This window comes from Manis javanica, chromosome 5, assembly GCF_040802235.1.
Source record: "Manis javanica isolate MJ-LG chromosome 5, MJ_LKY, whole genome shotgun sequence".
NCBI classification, from domain to species: Eukaryota; Metazoa; Chordata; class Mammalia; order Pholidota; family Manidae; genus Manis; species Manis javanica.
The window spans coordinates 88,701,017-88,727,441 of record NC_133160.1 but is presented as its reverse complement, the minus strand read 5'-3'; the positions used below and the strand labels follow the sequence as shown (position 1 = coordinate 88,727,441).

General features: G+C 36.4%; 1 protein-coding gene across 1 annotated transcript in view; it reads left to right on the top strand.

The window, feature by feature from the left end:
• The first annotated feature begins 436 nt into the window (after positions 1–436).
• NFKB1 (nuclear factor kappa B subunit 1) overlaps positions 437–26,425 on the top strand; it is a 118,253-nt gene continuing 92,264 nt past the window's right edge. Inside the window, exons 1-3 of the mRNA XM_037020165.2 lie at positions 437–855; positions 19,217–19,262; positions 23,499–23,574. Of these exons, the coding sequence (XP_036876060.1) occupies positions 19,224–19,262; positions 23,499–23,574 (115 nt within the window). The 5' untranslated portion in view covers positions 437–855; positions 19,217–19,223. The remainder of the gene's footprint in view (positions 856–19,216; positions 19,263–23,498; positions 23,575–26,425) is intronic.

The following is a 26,425-nucleotide window of genomic DNA, read 5'->3' as shown; positions in this document are numbered from 1 at the left end:
CTTGCCCTCCAGATTCTTGGGCCTGTCCTTAGGGGTTCAGGGACCGCCCGACTCTAACGGCCGCGCCGCCTGCTTCCCGGGACACTTGGGCTCCACGGCCGCTTCCCGGGGGCGTCCCCGACCGCCGCAGCCCTCAGGGCTCCGGGAGCTCCGCAAGGGACGCGGCGTCCCCGCCGCCGAGCGCGCCCCCAGTCCTGCGCCCCCAAGCGGCCCCGAGGCCGGGAGCCGAGCTGCGCCCCGAGGCCCGGCCGGGGGCGCACGGCGCCCCCCGAAGTGCGGGCTTCCCCCACCCCCGGCTGCGACCCCACCTCCCGCCCCCGCTGCGTGAGCGCGTGTGTCCGTCTGTCTTTCTCTCTCGACGTCAGTGGGAATTTCCAGCCAGGAAGTGAGAGAGTGAGCGAGAGAGAAAGAGAGAGAAGTGCACCAGCGAGCCGGGGCAGGAAGAGGAGGTTTCGCCACCGGAGCGGCCCGGCGACGCGCTGACAGCTTCCCCTGCCCTTCCCGTCGGTCGGGCCTCTCGCCGCCGCCGCCCTCGGCCTGCGCCCCGCGCCGGCCCGGCTCCCGGAGCTCCGCGCAGCCCAGGCCGGAGCCGCCGCGGCCGGGAAGGCGGCGCCGCCGCGGCCCGGCCACCGCGCGCCCTGCGCTTCCCTCCGCCCGTGCTGCGGACATGGCGCGGCGCTGACTGGCCCGGCCCGGCGAGACCGCGCGCCCGCCCGCCCGGACCTGACCCGCCCCGCGGCCGGACCCGCTCCGGCCCGGCCAGTCGCTGCCCCTTCCCTCGCCAGCGCGCAGGCCGCGCCGCCCGGGACAGGAGCCCACAGGCGCAGGGAGGCCGAGCGCGGACTCGCCACCAGGGTAAGCCAGCCCGGTCAAGGGGGCCACGCCGGGGACGTGGGGCCCGAGTCCCGCCACCTACCCGCCCTGCACCCCTCCAGCCCTGCTCAGACTTCCTCATTCCTGCGCTAACCGCTGGGCTAGCCGGACGGAGGAGGCTGACAGTAGTTGAAAGGCACATGGATTTGGCGAGAGCGGGGCGAAGGCACATCTGGACTTCGCAAGCGGGTTGGCCCGAGGGCCCCAAGTGCTCTGGCAGCCCTCCCTCTCCTTGCGGGACCCGGAACCAGAGGGGAACTCTTGGAAACTTTTTTATCCCCACCCCACCCCCTGCTGGGGGAGAGCTTGGGGGCTGAGGTGCGCTTCGGCGCGGGGGACAGAGGGGAAGGTGGTTGGTGCAGTGCTGAACCAGATTTCGCCCAAGGGCGTTCCATGAAATGAAAGCAGAAGTGCATGTCAGTCCAACCGACTGGGAAAGCCCTCCCCAGCTCCCCCAGATAGAATAGGACAGCCAGCCTTATCCTTCACCTCCTGCTTCAAAAAGCCCCCACTCCTGCTCGCTCTCTCCCCGCACCCTCTCTTTATAAGGAGGGCCTGGTACTGATCCTACAGGGCCTGGTATTTGAGAGAGAAAAGAAATTACCTACTTTGAGCACTTTTTAGGCACTCTGATTATGTGAAATCCTTGGACAACAAAACCATGTATGTTGCATGACCTCTAAAACAAAAGTAATGATATAAAGAAAGCCTATCCTAAACACAAGTTTTCTTACGATCTTTAATAGATACTGATGGAGATGTTTGTCCTGAAGTATTGGTCTATCCTGAAACTTAAGTGGGACTTAATGATACAGTATTTCATTATCAAGTTTTAAGATGTTTTCATAGACTTTGTTAAGTAGGGTTTTCAGCATTGCAGATCAAATAACTATATTTAACCTTAAAAAATTGCTATAAAGCCTATAATCTGAGAAAATGACTATAGTAGTACCAAAGCATGAGCTCTTCGTGCAAATGTTCTACAAACTGATGATCTTTGGTAAACGCTAAAGCTTAGGATCAATCAGTGGTGAGTGCTTATTTTTCTAACAAAATACCTCAGTCGAATAGTCTTGAATAGTTTAAATTGCATAGTGTTTGTTAAAAATTGAAAAGGGAATCTTGATTAAAGCCCTTAGCTCAAGTGTGTTGTTTTCCTGATTTTACTATTGTGCTTTCTAGAGATGAATCCTTTTACTGTTTAATGCACTAGAGAAATTGTGTAAATAATTTGAAGCAAGATTTATTTTTGAGCCTATGAACTTGGGATGAGAGAAAATAAAAAGAGATTCGTTTCTTGTACCGTTTTATATTTATCATGTAATTAAATTGCTAAGGTGCGAAAAACATTTAATAAATTAACACGTGAATATCTCCTGAAATCATTAATCTATATTGATGTACCTGCAACTCCTCAATGCCCTCTGGAGCTTGTTTAGATAAAATGTCTTCCTGGGCCACAGCCTATTGGACAAATGTGAACACAAAGGAAGACTCATTGTGTGTACATTTAATGCTGGCAGTGAAATACTTCTTGCTATAAACAATAAACCACTTCAAAATTGTTTGAAAGACTCTTCAAAGAAAACACTGTAATTCAATTAGGGGTTAGTGGCGATTTGAAAATCTATTATCTTATTTTCAAATTTCAGTTTTATGTTATGGTCTTCATTTGGCATTCACATGGGCTGAATAAATGCCCCTGTTTTTCAAACCCAGTTAGTAAATACTGGAGTATACATACAAAAATAGTTGTTCCCCTTTGTAATCACGACTTTGATCTTTGCACTTCCTTCTTTTTTCTACCTCTTAAACAAGATCATCTGTGAAGACTGAATCACAGCTGGTAAGAGCTCAACGTGAAACAGGCAGAATTTTAGATTTAGTCATCAAATGCCTCACATTTCTCTTGTCATGTTCCTTGGAACAAGTGAAGCTAGATTGAGAAACTAGTATTTATGCAGATTGTTTTTACTACTGCTTTCAGACTTACAGATAATTGATGAAGTTACTATCTTGACTTTAAGGGATTGCTCATTGTGGTAGATAGAAGGTCCAGATAAGGAATTGTCAGCTACAGGACCCTGGATTATCATTCAGTCAGCAAGACCTTATTTTTCACCTGATTTATGAGAGGTATTCCCCCATTTAGAATAGGTGAAAGATCTGGCTTCTGGGGGGAAGTAGTTACTTCATAACCTTCAATTAGTTTAGACTTGGGAGAAGTAAGAACAGTAGTTGACATTTTAAAACAATACATTTTTTTAAAATCTGAGTTTCCATATGGATTTTTTATAAAGTAGTCAAAATGCCATCTTTTTAATTTTCAGAATGTAGTAGTTGTGCTGTTCTGAGCATAGAAACGACTGCAGTAGAAAGTGTATCTGTCATTGCAGAAGTTTTTAACCAATGGAGTAAATAGATTATGCTCTTCTAATCTACAGATTGAACAGGAATCACATTAGCAGAAGTAGAATATAAGAATCCATTACTATGCAAAATTTCTCTTTAATCCACCTTATTTTTAGTATGTTTTTTTGTTTGGTTGGTTTTGTTTATAATAAGAGCTATATACAGCGGTGTGGCTGTTACGTAAGAAGAGGAGAAGGGAGAATAGGATTTTAGTGCCGAAGGACACTTTTGAATGTTCTCCTCTTCATATACGTTTATATGTCTGATCAGAGTTAATTGACAGCTGCTGCTTGGTGACCAGGAAATGACGCAGAAACAATAGCTTGCTTTCTGGGAATTAATTCTCATTTGCACTCTTGCATCTTCCATAAATACTGAATTCACCCCTAGTGTTCTTAGAGGTGAGCAAATAAATCACCAGACACACACACACACACACTCACTCACTCACTCACTCACTCACTCACTCACTCACTCTTTAGGAGACCTTGAGGGTTTTAAAGAACCAGAGATATTCTGCCTCAGAGAGGAATGTTTTGACTTCAGTTTGCCTCGTTGACTGTGTGTCATCTTTTCTTAAATCAAAAAAGATTAATATTTGAAACCAGATAATTTGGTAGAGTTAATAGGGTAACATAATCAAGACACCTGTCTTTGTAGTATTTCATTAATGAATATCCAATACTTCCCTGTTAGATTAGAAACAAAAAAGTAACATTCTTTTCATGATGATGAAATTGCTGCATACCTTTGGGCCCTGCTGAATTAGAGAGGGTGATCCTGGCCGCAAATTAACATGCTTTCATATTTTCAGGCAAAATTGGTAGACCTATCCTTGAAGAACAGCTAAGAGTTTAGAAAAAAAATGATGAAATAAAAATCTACTGCTTCATTGTAAATAATTTAAAGCCTAACAGTTTTACATGAAAGCAATAAAGGTATGACTTATTAAAGACTAAAGAATTCTCAAAATTTTAGTGTGGATAAAAATATTGAGAGTATTAATCATAAAAGCATCATTGTATTTTAAGTTTTAAAAAGCAGTCAATTATTACTCTCTCCTTGTATTTTCTGTAGTAAGTAGTTTATTATGTAGTAAGACTTAATTATTGGTAGTACAATTTCATCTGCTTTGAATTTGTTGCCTGTTTTTGAAATCAGTAATGAAATGAATGGTTTAATTCCCCATTACAAATTGGCTTACAATTTTGCATTTACATTTCACAATTAAGCCAAAATCTTATAACCAGCTTTTATTCTGACCTGTACTTTCAACAGATAGTAATAAACTTATTTATAGACTCAATTTCTTTAAAATGTAAAAAAATTCTGATTAATGGAAGTTAAAAGAATGTAAAGATTGTGACTTATTCTTTAAGAACCTATTTATAAAAATTATAAAAAGAGTAGAAGAGCTATAGTTCCCCTAAAAAGAAACCAAATCTAATCTCTACGAACAAAGAAATATCTGATGCTTAACATTGTGCTTGATGGTGTATAGTAAGCAATCAGTAACTATTTGTTGAATGAAGGAATGATGTAAGTTTTGTTTTGTTTGAAAAAAGGGCAGTCATTTTAAGTAAGGAACAAAAAATACACTATTTTGCCTTGCCTTCTGGGAAGAAAATGAAGGCAAAAACTAGTTTTTGCTTCCTAGATATTATATTCTCACCTAAAGAACTCCTGAAGTTTACTAGAACAAGTAGTTTTGTTAAAAAGTACCCAGTGCTTTCCAAAAGAGAAGAATTTCAGTCTGAAAGAGAAGTTTATGAACTGGAAAAAATAATGGCCTCTATATTCAAAGTTTCAGAGGCATTTATCAAGCAAGGTAATAAAGTAATTCAAGTGATAAAAGGTTCTCATACAGGTGAAAATGTAATTTTTTGGCTACACTAGAATTTCTTAGAGCTGCATTGAAATTGTCATTTCAATACCAATAGCTCCAGAAAGGAAATAATGCTACAAGCACTGCTTTGTAATCCAGATTGTTAAAATTTATCTAAGTTAATCAAAAAGTAAAAACAAAACATGACATCCAGAATTAAATGTTTATCACCTATAAAAAATTGGGGTGGGTGAGTTACTAGCTAGAAAACCTCAGGAACAAGCAGTTAGCAAGGTATACTGTACTCTCCCCTTTCATATTGTAATTATTTTTTAACAACATAAAACCTGAAGCTTCATCATAGCAAGGTTTTGTGATTATTTCTCAGTTGTAGCATTTTCAAAAAATTGTCCTTGAAACTAAATATAACCATTTATTCTATGCAGACACAATGTATGAAATGAAATATACCATCTAGACTAGAAAAGAGCACAGTATCAGCCGTCTTGGTCCTGGAGTCATGCCCCCAGGGAGAGTCAGGGCCGTTTCTCTGACTTCAGTCCACTGTACTTTGCTGCCCACTTAATTCTGATTCTGACCATCCACTCTTTCCAAATCACTTACAAATGTACATTCAAATTTGAAAAATTCATTTTAGAAACTTAACAAGTACATATATGTATAATCATTTTTGTTGTTGCCAACAAATGAAGGAAAAAACTAAATGTTTACTTACATAACAAGCACATTGTAAAGCTGTCATGTTGAAAAGTACTCTGAAAGTGAATAGCAGCAGCATTTGTTAGTTAAAATAATAAAATAGTCCAACTATTATTCCCTGAAGACTCAAGAGAACAATACATTTTGCTATGTTCCATTACATAGTCGGATCCATCTATAGTTTCTGGCCATGAAGAGAAACTTTAACAAAAACACAAAGCTATGATGTCTTAATCTTTACTGGACCAGTTAAAAATGTATGGGCAATACATACATTTTGTACTGGGAAATAAAGCTATTGGATATTTCTTAAATTTAAATTTGTTGATACATCAGGCTCACTAGCGTTTGTGAAATTCTCTTTTTGCTAACTCAAACTGAAAAAACACAAAGTCTGCATTAAGTCAAGCCCTCTATAGAAAGAATTTAATTAACAATAAAAAATACTTTGTTATAATAACTTTGTCATAATATCAGTTATCGTTAAAAAAATTTTTTTTTGGTAATTGATCATTATGTGGTTTGGAGTAAACATATTATGCTATATATTTCAGTGTCAGGGTATACCTAGTCCTCATTTTTATCTCCAAAAATCAGTTTTAACATATATCAAGCATGAAATAAGAAAAATTAAGTGATGACAGACTCCCTAATCAATTTACCTATTTATATGTTCTGTGCCCACATCTGCCATTAATTTAAATAGTGAAAATTAATTACTTGTCTAGAAAATATGCTTTCCAAGACAAGAATTTTAGGAATGGAGAGAATGACTAGTTTTGAACGTTTTAACATGAATTTCTAACTGTTATTGATACTTGAAAAACTTGTCTACCAGTTCTTAGGTATAAGTTTATTTTCTAGGATTTAACCATTTATTGGTGTTAGGTCATTAATACTTGATTTATAAATGTCAGTCTTTTTTCTTTTAAAAAGGGGCTAGGTGTGGTGGAAAGATCAAAGGAAAAGAAACCTTTATAATGTACAGCACCCAAGTATAATGCTTTCTATTTAACCTTTATGACTTAGGAAGTTAAAGGGAAGGCAATGTGGAAGGTTGGAAGGAGTGTGAATGGCTGTTTGCAGAGAGGAAATTTAAAGTGAAAGGAATGAACATGAAGAAGGTAAAGAATAAAAATTAAGTTAAACTTAATTTTTTTTCATTCCATTGGATATTCAGGAAAGTACTTAAGTGGGTAACAAAACCTGGTTTATATGAAATTAAAACTGAATATAGAATCTCAGAAGTAGAAAAGATTACTTTTAAAAAATGCACTCTCTCTGCTAATTTCAAGCCACCCAGGAAGCCTGGGAAAATACTTTTTGTAGGAGATAGATTAAAGTGAGCCAAAAGTATAGCTAGTCCCATACCAGGTTCATTTAATTCATTCATTTATTATGTTGCTAATATCTAGTAAGGTATGTAAGCTAAGTATTAGGTGTGTGTGTGTGTGTATGCGTGTGTGTGTGTTGTAAACTTATGAATCTTGGAAAATTTTGGTCAAGACAAAAGATATTGAAAACAGATAAAGGTTTAAGGAAGAGTGTCTGTAAAATTAGACCTTGAGCTTTATTACTGATTTGAATGTGAGACAGAAAAATAATCTAGAAAGTAAATCAAAGTTCCAGACAAAAGGATAAATTCTTTATATCCTGGATGAGAAAGGGAGGGTCATAATGGGAGGAGTGAGAATTGCCCTTGAATAGAACTTTATAATGGGCATTTCACTGGCGATTATCTTATTTTTTCTGATGGTCATTTAATGGTTATTTTCCCCACATTCTGAAAACATGTTAGAAGTCAGTGATTAAGCAAAGCTCAGTACACCTGGGAAATTAAAATCAAAAGAATGGTAGCAAGTGACAATAATTAAATGTACTTCCTTGCCCTCATGCCATATCATAGCATTCATTTGTTATTATGTCTTTATGGTTTCTCTCTGTATGTTTATGCAATTTCCCATTTTAGACACTTAACTAAATTTAATAAGCACACCTTAGAACATTTTAATATTTCTTGACTATTTTAAAACATTACCTTATCAATCATTTACCCTGAAATTCTTTTTTTTTCAATGATAGGCAGGGAAACTCTTCTCTCTTAGAAAGTCTTCTGTAATAGCCAAATAGGAATTGTCTTAATTGTTTTGAGAGGTTTCAACAATCCTGTGTTGAAATAGATGGATGATTTGAGGGGAAGTTGTGCTGTATTTACTTAGTATCTGTTAAGCTGAAGGAGTGCAGTCATTCAAGGCAATCTACAGAAAAAAATTTATTTCTGAGGCACTTAAGTATCTTTACACAGATGTCCCCAGTGTCAAATTTATCATCATCCCACCCACCAAATTGCTGCACCCAGAACATCAGGGAATGAAGTTGTTAGCCCACTATGGTCCATTCAGTAGGTTTCCCACCCCAGAAATCTAGAAACACATTCTTCATATGTACTTACTTATCTCCTCCAATCAATCACCAGGTTCTATAAATTCAGCCACCTTCTCCTCTCCAGAATCCATCTCTTCCTCAGTATATTTCTAGCTTTAATTTTTGCACTGTCTTCTGATGCATTATCTCCTGCTTTGGTTCCATCCTTCATTCCAGCATAAAGATCAGCTTTCTAAAGTGCAAATCTAATCGTGTCACAGTCTTTATATTTCTCAATTGAATCTCCATTGTCTTCACAAGCTGATTCCTGGACACCTCACTTCCCACCGTTCTCCTCACCCATCCCCTGTTTCTCAAGTCATCCCCATCAATTTCAGTTCCTTATCCACCAAGTTTTCTCATTTTGAATGCCTCTGCATATGCGCTCCCTGAGTGAAGAGTGACCTTTTCCTTCCTAAGCATTGTGCTCACTACGCAACCTCCAGGCGTGATCCAGACATCACTATTTTTCTCTCCTTTCTCTGTTAATTCTCCCTGACCACCCCATAAAGACCTCCCAGACCATGTTCACTTGGCTTCTTAGTTTTCTAGACTGAAAGTGTCTCAAGGGCAAGGATTTTCATCTTTCTTTTTATTTGCATAGGATCTGATAAATTTGTTGAATGGACAACTAACTAGGCAGAGTGTATCAGTAGACTGTGCTATTGATTAGGCTTTGTGGCTCTGGACAGATTAATTTCTCTGATTCTCATTTATTCTCTGAAAAAATGAGAGTGTTAGACTAAATGAGCATCTGTCTCTATTTGTTTTTTCAATATAGGAACATTACTTGGAAGACTTCAGATTTTCTTGCCATGTTGACTTAGGCCAACTATGTGAGAAGGTACAAAGACAGTTCTTGTCAATATGATAATATGAAGACCTATCCGTTTTCAAATTATGAGTTATCATTTATGGTCCCAGTCTAGTTTCTTCCTGACATCCAGGTGTTTGTGGGGTTGTATCATTTATTATTAATTAGTCTCTAGCAGAAACTCCCATTTCATATTTCTCCAAATAAATTGAAGACAAACTTGGTAGAGAAATGAAGGTAAAATTCAATATTTCATTCTAATTTGGTTTAAGTTCTCACTATAGCTATATTTGAAGGAGGAAGATAGGGAAGCAGTAGTGGCAGAATCAAACCCTTATCTGTCATAGTAAGAACACAATGTCTAAAATGGATAAATTAAGAAAAAAATTAGCATAAGTATTTGAAGATATGAAAAGAACCCCCAAGAAAACTATAAAGTGAGTTAGTTGAGTATTAAAAAGTCAATTGCTCTGAAGAGTAGGATTGGTGGAGGTCAAGCAGGGGAGTCTTTGCTTTTTTATCTGAACTCTTCTACCTTTGCTCAGGATTTCTTTTTGTAACTATTGGTTCACTTAAATATACATTGAGTCCTTTCTGTGAGCCAGGTTCTAGGTACTGGCAATACAGTGTTGACCAAGGCATAAATCCATAACGTCATGGAGCTTAGATCAATGTCTTCAGTTTAAAAGTTTTTCTTTTTACATTAGCTTTTTTAAAATTGAAGAATTAATAACTAAAAAAAGTGTGCAAATCCTAAGAGTATACTCTAATGGTTTGCCTCAAAGTGAACATAACCTAGTAGTGTTCTAAAAATAGAACATTACCATCACCAGAAAAGCTCCCTTTTTCCCCCTTTTAGCAGGAGCCCTGCCCTTCACTTTCATTTAAAATATTTCACTACTGACTGTTGGACTACATGTATGTTGATTCCATAACTCCACATGTATGTTCATCTGCACACGACCGAGAGTTGGTTGAGTGAATTCATTATTTCAAGGTGCTGAAAATGAGCTTCACACAAGTAAGAACTCTGCTATGCTTAAAAGCCCTAAGGCCAATTCATTTCAGAGTTTCCTCCACATTTTCATACTGTCATTTATGAGTCTGAGTAATATTTTATTTATTGACAACCAGTCAGTGTCGCTGACAGAGACATGGGAGAAAGAAGTATCCGCATCAGATCCTATCAGACATAGAAAAGAGTGTATGTGGAAATCGCAGGCAGCTATGTCCCACAAGTCACTTCAGTTATAACGTTAGGTTTTGTCTCTTCACTGTGGTCTTTAGAGAATTTCTCTAGCTACACAAATTTATATTCACCAGATTTTGTGCTGCTATGGAATTGGCAAAAAGAAGTTTTACTTAGAATGGAATCTGCTATTTGAGGTACATGACAACTGTAATATGATTCAAAAAAATGTCCAAAACATCTTTTTAATCCTTAAATTTCAGTCATCTATGATTGAGAAAACAACCATAGGCAAAGATTTGTTTCTTATGGAACATTCTGGAATGCATTCCAATCACTTCTCTAAGAAAATCCCTGTCCCCCACGGTCACAGTGGACATGATACAGCAAGAATTTAGATGCTTCTTTCATAAGGGAAATGGGGTTGTATTTACTATGTTTTACTGATGATAAGAGGTACTTTTTCCTCCCACATTTTACTATCTTGGTTTAACTGTATATATTTGAGGATTTGCTGTATATCTTTCTTTCATTTGTTTCTAATTTAATTTCACTGTGTTTAGATAACATTTTTATGTGCTTTCACTTATTTGAAATTAATTGAGACTTGTTTTATGGTCCAAAATACGGTCTAGCTTGGTGACTGTTCCAGACACGTTTGAAAAAAAATGTGTATTCTGCAGTCACTGGTTGAGTGTTCTCTACATGCATGGAGATTGATTCGATTAGTAGTGTTCCTAAATTTTTTGTATGCTTACTGATCTGTTGATTTGCTTTTATTAATTATTGAGAGAGGAGTGTTAAAAATCGTAACTTTAATTGTGGATATTTCCATTTTTTCTTTCAGTTCTTTTATTAATTATTGAGAGAAGAGTGTTAAAAATCTTAACTTTAATTATAGATATTTCCATTTCTTCCTTCAGTTCTGCTTCATGTATTTTGAACCTGTATTAATCCATATATACATATTATGATAAGTATTTCTCTGTGATGAATTGTCCCTTTTATTCTTCTGAGATGTTCCTCTTTGTCCCTGGTAGTATTCTTCCTCTTGAAGTCTGCTGCATCTGATGTTTTGAAGTATTTCCATGGTATATTTGGCATAGCTTTCTTTTTTTTTCTTTTTCTTTTATTAAGGTATTATTGGTATACACTCCTATGAATGTTTCACATGAAAAACAATGTGGTTAGTACATTCACCCATATTTTGGCATAGCTTTTCATCCTATACTTTTAAACTGAGTCTTTAGTATAAAAGTGTAATTCTTATGAAAAGCACATGCTTGGGTCTTGCTTTTTTGTCCAACCTGGCCATCCTTACTTTTTTATAGGAGAGTTTAGTCCCATTTCCATTTAATATACTTATTGATCTGGTTGGTTTTAAGCCTACAATCTTGGTCATTGTTGCCTATTTGTGCCAGCTATTCTTTATTCATTATTTCCCTCCTTTCCTGCCGTCTTTTAAGTTAATCAGTTTATTTTTAAAATTGGATTTCATCTCCTTCCTTGGCTATTTTTTATGGTGGTAACTTTAGGGATTATAATATGCATCCTTAAGTCTACCATGAATTAATACTATAACATTTCATATATAACATATAAGAACTTGACAATGGTGTACTTCATTCATCCTCTTTCCTTCCTCTGTGCTGTTGTTATTATATTTTATTTCTGCATATGCTATTAGCCCCAAAATATGTTGTATTTTTAATAGCAAACAAGGAAAAAATCTTATACTTACCACATATTCATCATCTTTGATATTTTTCATTCTTTCATGTAGTTCCAAGTTTCTGTCTGGAATCATTTCCCTTTAGCATAAAGAACTTTATTTAGCATATCTTTTAACAGTCCTGCTGACAACAAATTCCCTCTTATTTATTTGAAAAAAAATGTCAATTTCACCTTTATTTTTAAAGGTTTTTTTTTTTGTTCAGTATAAAACTGTACACTGATCTCTTTCCTTTCAGCATTTTCATAGTTTCTGATGAGAAGTCAGCTATGATACTTAACAGTATTCCCCCTTGTCCTTGGATGCTTTTAGGATATTTTCTTTAGCATTAGTTTTTAACAGTTTGGCTATAATAGGATTAAGTATGGTGTTTGCCTTTATCCAATATGGGAATCTTTGATATTTTTGAATCTATTATTTGATTTTTTTAAAATCACATTTGGGAAATTGTTGACTGTTATTTCTTCAAATATTTTTCCCCCTCCTCTCTCTCTCTCTAGGACTTTAAATTACACATAGGTAAGACCATTTGATGTTGTTTCATAGGTCACTGAAGGTATGTTAATTTCTTTCTGCCTTTTTTTCCTTTGTGCTTCAATTGGATAGTTTTTGTTAACCTTTCTTCAAGTTTATTGATCCTTTCTTCTGCAGTATTCAATATGCTGATAAGTCCATCTAGTGAACTTTCATCTTGGTCTAGAATTTTCCTTTTATTTTTTAATAGTTTACATTTTGCTGCTGAGATTCCCTATCTGTGCATTCATTTTGTACATTGTTTCCTTTACATTATTGAATATATCACTGTTAGTGGTTTTAAAGTCATTGGTTGCTAATTCCAAATTTGTGTCATTGTTTTATCTTGTGAGTCATATTTTGCTACCTCTTTGCATGTTTTGTCATATTTTTTTGCTACACATTGTGGGTACTACATTGTAAAGAGTGGATTTATGTCTTTCTTTAAAAAGTGTTAAATTTTGTTATAACAGGCAGTAAATTTACTCGTGGATCATCTGGTTTTATTAGATGTGTTAGAGTGGACCTTAATCTAGTATATATCCCTTAGTCCCCAATTGCATGGTCTTTTTTGGGGTCACACCTGAATGCTTAGATTGTTCAGTGATGTTTCTTCACCCCAGATGATTGGAACTTCAGTGGTTCTCAGAAGTTCCAGGAACTTCTGAAATCTCCATTCAGCTCTTAGATTCCCAGCAGCTGTTTTCTAGTAGGCTTTGCAGAATCTTGTCCTGCACGAGTACCTCTTAGTATTTAGCCAAGAACCAGAGGTGACCCCTATGCAGATTTCTGAGCCTCTTTGTGTAAATCCCTGCTTTCTGAAATCTTGCCCAGTGAAATTGCTGCTCTCTAGTTGGGCTCTCCTTGCTTGTGTCATGATTTGGAATGTGCCCTCAGTCAAAAAGTGAATTTAGAGCTCACCTCAAGTGTTTCCATTTTCTTATATTATACAGCCCTAAAGCTGTCTCTTGTCCAGTGTCTTTAATTATTGCTTCAAATGTTTTTTATAATTTTTGTGTAATTTATATCCACTTAAGAAGATGGTAAATATGTAGATCAAGTTAGATTGCAGTAGAATAGTATGTTGTCAAGTTAAACTCACCAATACACATTAGTGTTATAGCCCTTGTATGGACTGAGACCTATAGGTTACAGGAAAAATATAGGATTTCTTCATAGAGGTTGGCTAAGAGTAAAGGCTTGAGGAGTGGGTAGCATTTTTTAAATGATTAGTTTTCCTGTGGTAGAGGGCATGGTAATAGTGATTATGATATAATATGATTGAAAATAATAATATAATATGCTGAACAGTTGAGGGCTTTTGACTTTATCTTATAGGTAGTATGACAGTGATGTGAAAGATGCTAAAGGAAGAAGAATCACCACAGGAGGAGAAAACAGTAGGGAGGCTATTACTGTCTTCAAGAGGTGAGGCAGAGAAGGTTTAACTTGGATCAACAATAGAAATGGAAAGGAGGAACAAATATAGGAAATACTACAAAGAAACAGTCCACAGAAATTGGTTATTGACTGGGTATCTGTGAGATAAGGAAAGGGAAAAGGAGAAGAAGGTTACTGCACTTTTGACTCTGAGTACCTGAGAGAATGATACATTGGGAGAAACTGGGGCAGGGCATCTAGAAGGGGATCCATTGCCCCCAGGAATAATGAATTTGGTTTTAGATATTAGAGAGTTGAAGACATTAAAACCATTATCAACTTGTTTTATATTGGCTCACAAGCAGCAATTTATTAATATTTACATTTTGAAAGTTTGAACAGTACTGATTTTATTTGTTTACACTAGTGTTTTTTGGCTAATGTACTTGTTTCTTTTGTTCCATTGGGAACTAAGTTGATAGAGTAAAAATGAGTGCAAAGGAGAGTCTGAATAGGACCCTAAGACAGAACATGTAATTACTGAATTACCCAGATAGCTAACACTACCCCAAACACGTTGCATTTCCCATGGCACTTACCATGTTGCACTGCCTTTGCCTATTTGGCTTTCTGCTTACTAAGCGGTTGCATTAGTTAACTTTTGCCACATTAAAAAAATCACCACAATGCTAATTAAAACACAAACATTGGCTATTTTTCCCAGTTCAGTGGGCTGTCTAGGTCATCTGGTCTGGGCTGGCTCTGCTGATCTCTGAAGTCTTTCGGCTGCTCAGTTGGTGCTATTTAGTCTAGGGGAGCCTTAGCTAGAACCTCCTCTCTCTCCTCTACATGGTTCTCTCATCCTGCAGTGCGCAAGCCCAGGCTTGTCACATGGCAACAGTGTTCCAAGAGAGCAAGAATAGTCACTGCAAAGCCTCTTGACACTTGCATTTAAAATTCACTCTTCTATCTCATCCTATAGGTCAGAGCAATTTACACACCTGCCAAGATTCAAGGGGTGGAGAAATAGATTTTTCCTTTTGTTGGATGGAGTTGCAAATAATTTTTTTGTCATTGTTTTCAGTCTACCACAACTGTAAAATGAATTCCATGAGTACAGGAAATGCATCACTCTTGTATACTTCAATAAAGTTTTTTTTCCCTCTCTCTGTGAACTAAAGCACGGTCATGGTGCAATGGCATTGATAAGCGTTCCTTGTCCGTGGCTTTATTGACATTTGAGGTCAGATATTTCTTTATTGTAAAGGGATGTCCGTGCATTGTAGGGTATTTAGCAGCATTTCTGTCTTCTACACACTAGATGCTAGTAGGAACTCCTGCCCAGTTGTGACAGCTAAAATGTCTCCAGACATTTCCAAATGCCCCTGGAGGCAAGATACAAACATTTTCCTAGCAGTGAAAAGGATAGGGATGGGGTAGAATATGACAGTGTAACAATACATGTAGGAAGCGAAAGAAAGAAAAATACTTGATTCTTCTCAGAATGCCTAAAACTTGTACTGTCTCTGTTACTCTTACATTAATTTATCATAAACATTCTTTATCTGATAATATCAGAGTTAAACTTTAAATTCAGGACAACGTTTGATTTTCTCTTTTTTTCTATTAAATATGTATGTTTCCAATTACATAATTGAGTTGGAAAATCAAAACATAAGAACATACAACTTAGGGAAAAGTCAAAAGATTACACTCATTTAAATGTTTCATGTTATACATAGTACACATATGCATATTCCTTAGAGCAAGTTTCCTCCCAAAAATTACTTTATAGAAAGAGACTCTAGCATGTCCTTTGTCTTTACCAATTTATTATTCAACAGAGAAGTGGTGAAAGTCACTCTTTTTCTTGTAATTTCATCCTTACTGCTATCCAAGATGAGATATTAAAATTACACCTAAGTGGTGTCTGTTGTGGCTGAATTTAATCTTGAAAATAGAGACTCTCTCTTGATTCCCAGCTGTACCCTCTAGATGGCACCTAAAATTCTGTTTTTCAAATTGCAGATTATAACCCATTAATGGGTCATTAAATCATTTTAGTGTGTTTGAAGAGGTTTTTTTTTTTTCCTAATGAAATCTCATAGGATGAAAAGAATGTTTTCTTACTGTGGGCCCTGGTCAAAAAGTGTAGATATATCTGATCCTAGAAAATTTCCCCAGTTACAAGGAGGGACATGCCCCAACTCTATCCTTAATGTACTGGCTCTGATGTTGGTGGTGAGATTGTCACAGATGTGCAGAAAATAATCTATTAGGCATTTCATGTACAATTCATCACATATTCAGAACTTAGCCAGTTATAATACTATGCCTCTAGTGTGAGAAATAAAATTCACTGAAGAAGGTATTATATTTATTGCTAGCTAGCTACATTTTTTATTTCTCTTTCCGTAGTATGAAAAATTTCCTGAAAACCTCATCACTGAACAACAGAGAGATGCAGAGTTAGGCCCATCTTCTCACCAGTCAACCCAGTATCTCCCTTTCTGTTTCAAGGTCCTTCCTCAAAAGCACAGAACTGTGCAAAGGGAAAGTGAGGGGAAGGACTCAGGGAGCAGGGGGGCAGTAGGGGTTTTCCCTGGTCTTTCCTAACCCATCAGTTCCAAAGGCTTAGTTGGTGTCTCAAAATTTTGAAGTAAAACCTGCTTTTACAATTAATGCAAATATTACTCAGTGATTCATCCTTCCCAAATAATTCTTGGTTTCTTTTGACATTTTATTTTTAAATCATGAATTAACAGTGACATCACTTTAGGGTTACTCAGTTCTTTACAATGAACTCAACTGTCTTACAAAGGCTGTAGAAGTTCAGATTTAAACCACCACCCAAGGTATCTCTTCAGCTGCTGTTGGGCTTTTAAAACTGTGATGTTCTGGCACACATTTGAGCATAAATCATAGCAGGGACATTGGAGAGAGAATTGTGTTTAATTGGGTGTTTTGTAGTGCCTGTAATGTAGAGATCTTCATTAAGGTTTTAACTATAATAGTGATCATGGTAATAATCCTGCATCAGTTCTAGTAAGGTAGATTTAGCTGAGTTTTTAAAATTAGGGTGAGGACCAGTCTCTAGTAAATTCATGCATTCAAAGGTCAGAAAACCATCCACAGATTTAAGTATGTGTGTGTGTGTACAATTGGTGTAATAGAGGTACTGAAGAGATTCTGTCAGTTTAACAAGTCAACAGAGTTACCTCTGCTTTGGAAGACTGTGGGCTAACACTGTTTGAGAGGATTCAGATCATCCTAAATTAATGGAAAGCCTAAAGGCAAAAAATGGTCTTAATATATTTCTTAGAAGTTTATGTTCCTGTGGTGGTCTAAAAATAAGGATTTTTCATATGGACTTTTGTAAATAGTATTACTTATTATTTTACTAGTAGTCTGAAAATTATGTTAATGATTCTTCAATATAAATACCTAAGTACATATAAAAATCCAAGTTTGTAAAAAAGAGTTGCAATTTGTGATTTGTTCTTTGAGTAAGGATTTATTAGCTCACATCTTCTGGGCTCAACAAAATTCTACTTTTCGCAAAACTCCCTCCCATGAAAATCTCTCATTTTACAGATGAGGAAACAGAGGCACCAGTGAGTTTAGTTGTGTATCTAATGTCACACACCTAGCAGGGGCAGAACTTTTGAATTTCAAATGACTTATTTCTTCTTTACTATATCAGGTCAATTTCCCTTTTGTAACTGCTTAATTCAGCTGTTTGCAAATCTTCACTCAGTAGTTTCTTGCTTTAGACAAATATTTCCTTGTAAATCTGCATGGAATTCTTGTTCCCTAGGACTCAAGCTACCTGTTTCCCATGTGTTGAACTTGGACACTACTCTATCCCACTGGGAATCCTCATGAGGCTTTCTGGCTCCTCACCAGTCACACAAGGCTCTGGCAAGAGAGGATTTCACTGACAATCAGGATCCTCTTTGGAGGATTTTGTCCTTACTGGAGTGTTAGGTGATGTGTTCATTAGGGTGAGAGCTTAACTGTTTTAACAAAGAGACCCCACAGTACACTAGGGTAAAGAACAAACAAGTTTCTTTCTTTCTCACATCATCACCACTATTAGTTGCCATTCATCATAATCTATGTGATAGAAGCTGGGTCTTCTCCATGTCTAGGTTTTATCCAGCAGGAAAGAGACAAAACAAAAACATGGAGGAAGCATGTCAAGGGCCTTAAGCGCAGACCTGACATGGCACATGACAGTTCTGACAGTCCAACAGCAAGCATTTCATCCCCAACTTCACGGGAGTGTGGCATAGACTGCAGCTGAGCAGTCACATTTCCAACTACACCTCTCTTACTGTGGGAAAGAAAAGAACAGATTTTGGTGCATAGCTGACATTATTAGCCCTGGTCCCGAGTGCCGTTGAGTGCCATATAGACTTCATGAAAAAAAATTTGCCTCAGGAATTCATATATGCTTACAGCCTTGTTTTTTTAATCTTCTGATTTTTCATGTAATATTTCAAAAATTTTATCTAAGTAAATTTAAATAAAAAGGATATTTCTTAAGTAAGCAGATCCAAAATAATGCATAGTTTTAGATACTATTTTAACTGGCCATGTTGTTCTTCACCTTTCTTAGAGTCTCTGGGAAATACATGATTGCTAGGGCCTGTAATATATTAATATCTGGCTGGGATTGACTAAATTTGAGACTCTAGCCTTGGTAATAAGTGCTTTTATTTTTGTGTCTTTTGATTGCACTTTTAATATTGCAGTGTTTCTATACCACTCTGATTGGCAGGAAATGGCCTGCTACAGTGGAACACACCAGAGGACAGAGCACAGTATAGCCATCCTCCCCTTGCTAAGCAAAGCGCTGACCAGGCCCTCTGAATGACCCCCTCTGAGCTTCTCAGCCCAGGCAGTATGTAGTGCTTGGGGACATTTCAAGGACTGTCACAGAATTCGCAGGATTGGAAAATAATCTACACAAACAGCTAAGACTGTAAATCCTTGAAGTTTAGATAGTGATGAAAAGAAATGGCCTCTGAAGAATCCAGTTACCCATGATTTTTATAGAAAGGATGAAGATTAGTTGTACCAAACTCCAGGACACTGTTGTGAGCTTGTCATAGGGGTTTGGGTTATACGTAAGTGGTAATTCCTTGATTATTCAATCTTTCTGCTGTTAGATTTAGAATTTCAAAGAGGAACTATACCATGTACTCCTCCTAAGGTCTTTAAAAAAGGGTTACAATTGGTCTTCTTGGAATAATATATTTACTGCTGCATGATGATATTTTTAAGGTTCAGTCCAGTCTTCAGTTTTGTTTTGTTCTGTTTTATATACAGCTCCAGAATGGCAGAAGACAATCCATATTTAGGAGGGCATGAACAAGTAAGTATTATAATCTCATTGATATTTTTTGTAAATGTTTTCATATTTTTAAATGTACATAGGCTCCAATGGTAATTATCAAGAAAACTCTAAAATTGGTAGAAATTTCTTTTAAATTGTTGCAGTTTTCCCTATCCCTCTATGTAAGGTCAGAGGGAACGTGTCATGTCAAATCAGTAACTTAAACTCTGCTCTCACACATATTGTTGCATAAATATTATGTGTGCTACATCAAATGATAAGTACTATATTAGTTTTGTAGGACTGCTGTAACAAATTACCACAAACTGGGTGGCTTTAAACAACAAAAATAAATTCTCTCACAGTTCTAGAGGCTGATGGCCAAAAATCAGGATGACAGGACTGGTTACTTCTGGAAGTTCTGAAGGAGAATCTGTTCACACCTCTCTCCTAGCTTCCAGTGATTGCTAGCAGTTCTTGGCGTCCCTTGGCTTGTACCTACATCACATCAACACATTGGCCTTCTTGTCTGTGTGTCTCTTGTGTCTCTGAATCCAAATCTCCCTCTTTTCTCTTACAAAGGCATCATCATTGGATTTAGGGCCCACCCTTCAGTGTGACCTCATCTTAGCTTGATTACATCTGCAAAGACCTTGTTTCTATGTAAAGTCACATCCACAGATGCTGGGGGTTAGGACTTGAATCTAAAACTCATATAATGAGGAGGCATACGGGTGTAGTGAAATGACCTTTGGACTTAGAAGTCACATATCTTTATGTGGTGCCAGCTGCTACTGATGAGTTCTTAAAACTCGAGGAATCATTTAGCACCACTGATTCTCACTTTCTTATTTGAAAAATAGGGGTGCAAGGCCCACACTTACAGGGGTGTTGAAAATACTTAATGAGTAGCGGACATGCTTTGGGAACGTAAAACTTGTTTGTAATTATATTAGCAATTATGAAGGGATACCAGTGTCCTTTTTTCTCTTACTTTTTCCTTTGAAAAATATCAAGATTGTAGAAATATTGACTAGTCCCACAAATCTTTGTTATTAATATTTTCTTCTCTCTGTCTCACTCTCTTACATATATATGTGTGTGTACATTTAATATATACATAAAATAAATTTTTATTTTTCAAATATAATGAATATAAATATTTGGTATTTATATATACTAAATAAACTATATGAAAGCAGTTATCAGCTTCTGGGGTAATTATAATGCAGTATTAAATTTTAATTAGTGATTTTTAAGAAGTATTTAAAATACTGAGATTATCATTGATCAGCTATTTATTGAGGCATTACAATGTGCCAGTTACAGAAGGTTTAAAAAATAAAAGATATGTAGATCCCAATTTCAGGAAGCTGCCATCCTAATAGGAGAGATAGAGACATGAATAGTTTCCTTATGGTGATAAAAACTGTAGTAGTAGTCTGAAGAAAGTGGAACAGAAATGTGGATAGGGATCACTCCATGCTGTCTTGGGGAATGACCAGGTTTATGAAGGACTTCCCAAAGAAAGTCTATGTAAATTGAGATTTGAAAAATGGAGTTTGTGAGTCTAGACAAGGAGAGGGAACACTAGGTACCAGGACACCCTCGTTCATATTTACAATCATTTCACACTTAAACTTCAGTGGCAACCATGTAAAAAATGGATTTCCTGAATTTATGCATTCAAGGAACCAGTCAGAAAAATAAAACCAAAAGTGAAATACGTTTTAAGGAATGTTTATTGTTTCTTTAAATAAAATAGACTTATGTAGTATTCATTCCTCTTGATAATACTCTGATTGACTTAAAAAGAATGAATATGCATTGCTTTTCACATTAAGATACTTCTTTTGAACTTCATTAACAAAGGGTGATACAGGATAAATCTAGAAACATTTTCTTTGATTACAGCATGAAAAATATTTGGCTACTCGTATTATCAAAATCTTGTTTTACCTTTCGCTTTTAATATGCTATCTCTAACAATTAAAGGCAAACACTAACCAGCAGTAGGGCTGTTTCTGCTTGGTTTTACACCATGCTTTCCTGTCTATACACAGGAAATCTTATCAAGAAGAGATGGTCCTTTATGCCACCTGAGAATAAAATCCGCTGAAAACATTCATTTTGAAAGTTTTTCTTATGTGGGCATTTTTGTGATCATCAACAACAGGGGTGAGCGTGTTCTGATATTTCCATTTTTGAGAGGAAAAGTCCTTGAAGTTTAGGGGTTTTTTTCCTTGTCCTGAGTTTAATGGCATATATTTCCTGAGTTTTACATGTCCTCAGTGTTTCAGTGTATTCTGGAATTGCTCCCCAGTGCTGATCTAATACACAGGGCAAGCTGAAGTGCACAACACAGCTTCTTTCTTCTTCATCTGAAGTAGAGTGTGTCTCTCTCCTGAGATCAATACTTTTGTTCTCTAATCAGTAATTTAAGCCACCTGCGGGACTAGGAAATATTTTTTTCCTGCTAAGTCATCTTTTCTGCTCTGACATGGGTGAATACTGTGTGTTTTTTCATTCCTGTATTTCCTTTTCAGCCAACAATGAATAGTGTAGATGAACTTTATTCTTCAGCATTCAAGTGGAGCACATTTATTGTTGCTTAAATGAAAATTTGCATAATGTGGATAACTGTTGAACCAGTGGGTTGTATACTTAAAATCAATATAAGATTGTATATCAAGTATACTTCAATAAAAAAAGAATATGAAGTAGATAAGATGATAAATTTATGATTAGTCACTTCTGTTTTATATTGACAAATGTTACCATTAAAAAAAAAAGAAAATGTGCATGCCTCACAACTAGATCTGAAGTGTTCCTTATTTAAACACTGTTTCTTACTCTTGAGTTAAGTAGGCATACTAGGTTCTTAAAGTACCCCAGAACCTCCAATATATGCTAATAAAGAGAAGGCATAAATTGTAATTAATATCAGGGCTTTCAAAAAACAGTACCAGCTCGAGCATACTTAGTAACCAGCATATCATAAATGATGAAATATGGTTTCTGTGCTCTCCACAGACATTTCAAACAGAGGAATTGTTGAGTTTGAAACAAATACCAAGTTCAGAGGTATATGAATTTTAAGTCTTGAATGGAATAAATGGAAAGAAAATTTTTCTCTTCAGACAAGTGATAATTAATAACTTAACAAAATGGAATATAATTTGATCAAAATATACTGCTTGCCCACTGAATTAGTTTTCCATTGCTACTGTAACAAATTACCACTAATTTAGTAGATTAAAACAACACAAATATATTCATTCCCTTGCAGTCTCTAGGTCAGAAGTCTAAAATCAAGGTGTTGGCAGGACTGCATTCCTTCTGGAGGAATTTTAATAAAAAGGCTTTTATTTCCTTGCCTTTTGAGCTTCTAGAGACTTGTGATCCTTGGCTTGTGACCCCTCTGTTACTCCATCCCCTTCCTTCCATTGCCACATCTCCTATATGCACTCTGATCCCCCACATCCTTCTTATCGGGCCCCCCTGAATAATGCAGGATACTCTCCCTGTATCTGTATTCTTACCTTAATGATATCTGCAAAATCCCTTTTGCTATATGAGATAGTATTCACACGTTGTGAGGGTTAGGATGTGGATGTGTCTGAGGGAGCCATTATTTAGCCTGCCATACTCACTAAATACCAGATGTTTTGCATTGTGCTAGGTAAACAAAGGTGAAAAAGAGAAAGTGAGGGAACTCAGTGCTCAGGTATTTGCTTGCTCCTTGGACTCTAAGTTAGTGGTTCAGTTTTTCTGTAAATTGTTCCAGGGCTGCTACGTAATTCTTTCAGTCCTTGAATTTGGATGGTTAGAGTAGTAATTTATTTCCCATCATAAAAGGGAGGGAGATTTCTAGGATTATATTCCTTTGCTTATATTTCTAAGAGGGTATAAGCTTTGAATCATTCATTCACAAAATACTTATTAAGTATCCACTGTGTGATAAACATACATTGGGCCCTGAAGTTGTACAAGTGAGCAGGTCCTCTCTTCTGTGGACTTCATAGCTAGGTCATTCTTTTCAAATTCCTCTGTCACATAAACATAACCCAACCCTATGTAAAGTTCCATCTATACAAGAAGTTAGCTAGGTCTCATGAACGCATATTTTAAATCATGATTTGGAATATTTTCAGGTTTTTGCTTTCAGTTTTACTTTTTATTCCTGTAATTATGTTTTCAGGTGTTTCAAATTCAAATTTTTAATACTCTGGTGGAAAAATAATGACTGAAATACTTAAATATTCTTTTATACAGATGTTTCATTTGGATCCTTTGACTCATACAATATTTAATCCAGAATTATTTTCATCAGAGATGCCTCTAGCAACAGGTAAGAAAACATCCCTGCTGCCTTGTCATTTTACTTTCAGTCTTAAAATCCAAGATTTGCTAACAGCCTCTTTTAGAAAGCCCACTATGTACCTAGAAAGGAAATGGTGATTTTTGCTTTAAAAACCAGTCTTTCAATATGCTTTTTTGAACTCGGCACAAAAATGTTTCATCTCAGTTACCCATGGTGTCATTGTTGCTGGTAACTGCTAGGACAGTTCAGAAGGACATTCTTCACTCCGTATAAGGATTTCCCTTTTCACCTAATCTTATTATCTCTGGGTCCTTTATAAGTCATCTTTTCTTTGTCCCAGACATGCATGAAACTGTGTCAACTCTGAAATCTATTCCAAAAACACTTGAGTTCCTATAGCGTGCCAGCCAGTATGCCAGAAACTGGGGAAACATAATATACTGAAATCATTAAAATCATCTCAGCAGAAACATTATCTTTTTAAAAAGCTTTTTGCTTTACATTCTGATCAGTTGGATAAAATTCATGATACACATCCTTCCTTCTAGTGTGACTGTGTTAATCATCCCTATTGACAGATTGTTTAATCCCATATGAGTGATTTAAAAAACCAACTCATGTAGTCTCTTTTTATTTATTGATTTATATGTAAGCTCAGTGTGATGGCTCTTTTTATGTGCTCTTGACATCACCAGCAGGATTTAGCAGATGCTCAAAAGTGAGTAAATTATGGCAGTTGTATATAAACAGAGTTTTATAATCACTGAAGTGGACATCAGATCTTCTGTTTACTATGGACTTGCTTGTTTTTATTTGGAGGAAATTATTATTGTTACTCTGGTAACAATAATTTAGATTTTTTTACATCATTTTTATCTGTGTTATTTTCTGCATTTTATCTGTATTATTTCTAGCAGATCATGGAAGGGAAAAAAATTAATCTGCTATGCATTCACCTTCACTCCCCAAGTTTGTATTGCTGAGATCTTTCTCTCTTTACCCCACAAAACATATTTTGTAGGCTACCATATCTGAGATCTTGTGAAGGGCTGTCCAATTTGAGCTCTAGGTCAGCTTCCTGTGAACAAGTAAATGTCTTGGTAGCATCAGTTTCCTATGAGCTTTTTATTCTGGGGTTCAAAGTATTTTTCTTAGTGTTAATACTTTATTGCAGACATGTGAACTTAGTTTTTCCCTCAGGAAACATACACATTTTCACCTCATGTCTTATAGATGCCCAACAATATCTGGAGGCCGATGCTTTCTTACATTTTTATTTCATCATTTATGGAGATAAAAATAAGACTATCAAAAGAACTGTCTTAGTAAATAATCTGTGATCAGAGCTTCATCTTGTAGAGATTATTTTGTTATAATATTAGGAAAAAAAATTTTAATACACCTCAAATTTAATATTAGGAAAAAAATTTAAATACACCTTATTTCCAGTTATTACCTCATCATTTTTATTGGTGTATTTTCAGTGGCATAGTCCAATTTTTATAATCCAAGATTTATGAATAATAAAAAAAAGATGTATGGATGTTTTGTTTATGTTAACAAAGGGTAGAGAGGTTAAATAAACCAATATTGACTTGTAATTTTCATATGGATTAGTGTATCTTCCTGAAATCTAAAACTGTTAGTTCTACTACTTGTTAAAAACTCTATGGGATATGGTACAACCATTAGGTCTATAACATTATGCTGTCATTTAAATTTCTCTACATCATAGGATGTCATCTCATGGTAGAAATGTGGCCAAAAGAAAATTGGCATTCAAACAAATGCATGCATATCAAATCTAACTTTATAGTCAATTTAACTTTTGAGTGTGTTCCTAAAAGAGAAAAATAGCCCTATTTCACTGTAAAATTCCCAAACCTTGGAATTTCACATATTAAAGGAAATTAAATCATACAGCAAAAATAGTAGCAAGACTTCAAGTATTCTTAGAAGAGTTAGTAAGTGAAAGACTTGAAGTTTAATGTAAGCATGCTCCAACTCCCATTTTCCATGACATCCAAATGTTTCCTTAGAGGCCTCTCTTCTTTTTATTTATTTATTTTTATTAAGGTATCATTGGTATACACTCTTATGAAGGTTTCATAAGAAAACAATGTGGTTACTACATTCACCCATATTATCGAGTCCCCCCCATACCACGTTGCAGTCACTGTCCATCAGTGTAGTAAGATGCCACAGAGTTACTACTTGTCTTCTCTGTGCTACACTGTCTTCCCTGCGATCCCCCCCACACCATGTATACTAATCATAATAGAGGCCTCTCTTCTTGATATGTTCATTTAACATTCTAGAGGGAATGTTTTTAAGAATAGATTTCTTACATTGTCATACAAGCTATTTATTAGTAGTGTGAAAATATTTTAATTTTAATCAGTTATATTTTCTTATCAAAAGTAAACTCTAGACATTTTTTTGGAATTTTTAAATTGCAATCTCTTTGCTAAAAGTAGTTTAAAATGTCCAAGGATAAACTTCATACAGACAAGAGAAGATAATTTACCTAAATTATACCACATTGGTCAGTCACTACCCATTTTTCCTTCTTTGTTTATATTTCACTTCAAATCGTCATTCTTCAATTGACTTCCTTGTAAACTTCTTGAATAAAACAGGAAATAATTATACCTTTGTTTCCTAAGGTTCTCCAGCCTTATCCTGATTTATCATAATACTAAGATAAAAATGAATTACTAAGTTATAGTTTATTTTCAATTTCAACCTGAAGGTTTAGCTATTCTTTGTAAATTTGTTTGCCTAAAATATGAGTTCTTAAACTTCTGACTAAGAGGTTGTGAAGATTGAAATGGTTACAGAAGCATTCTCCTAGAATTTTTTTAGTACCAAACATCTT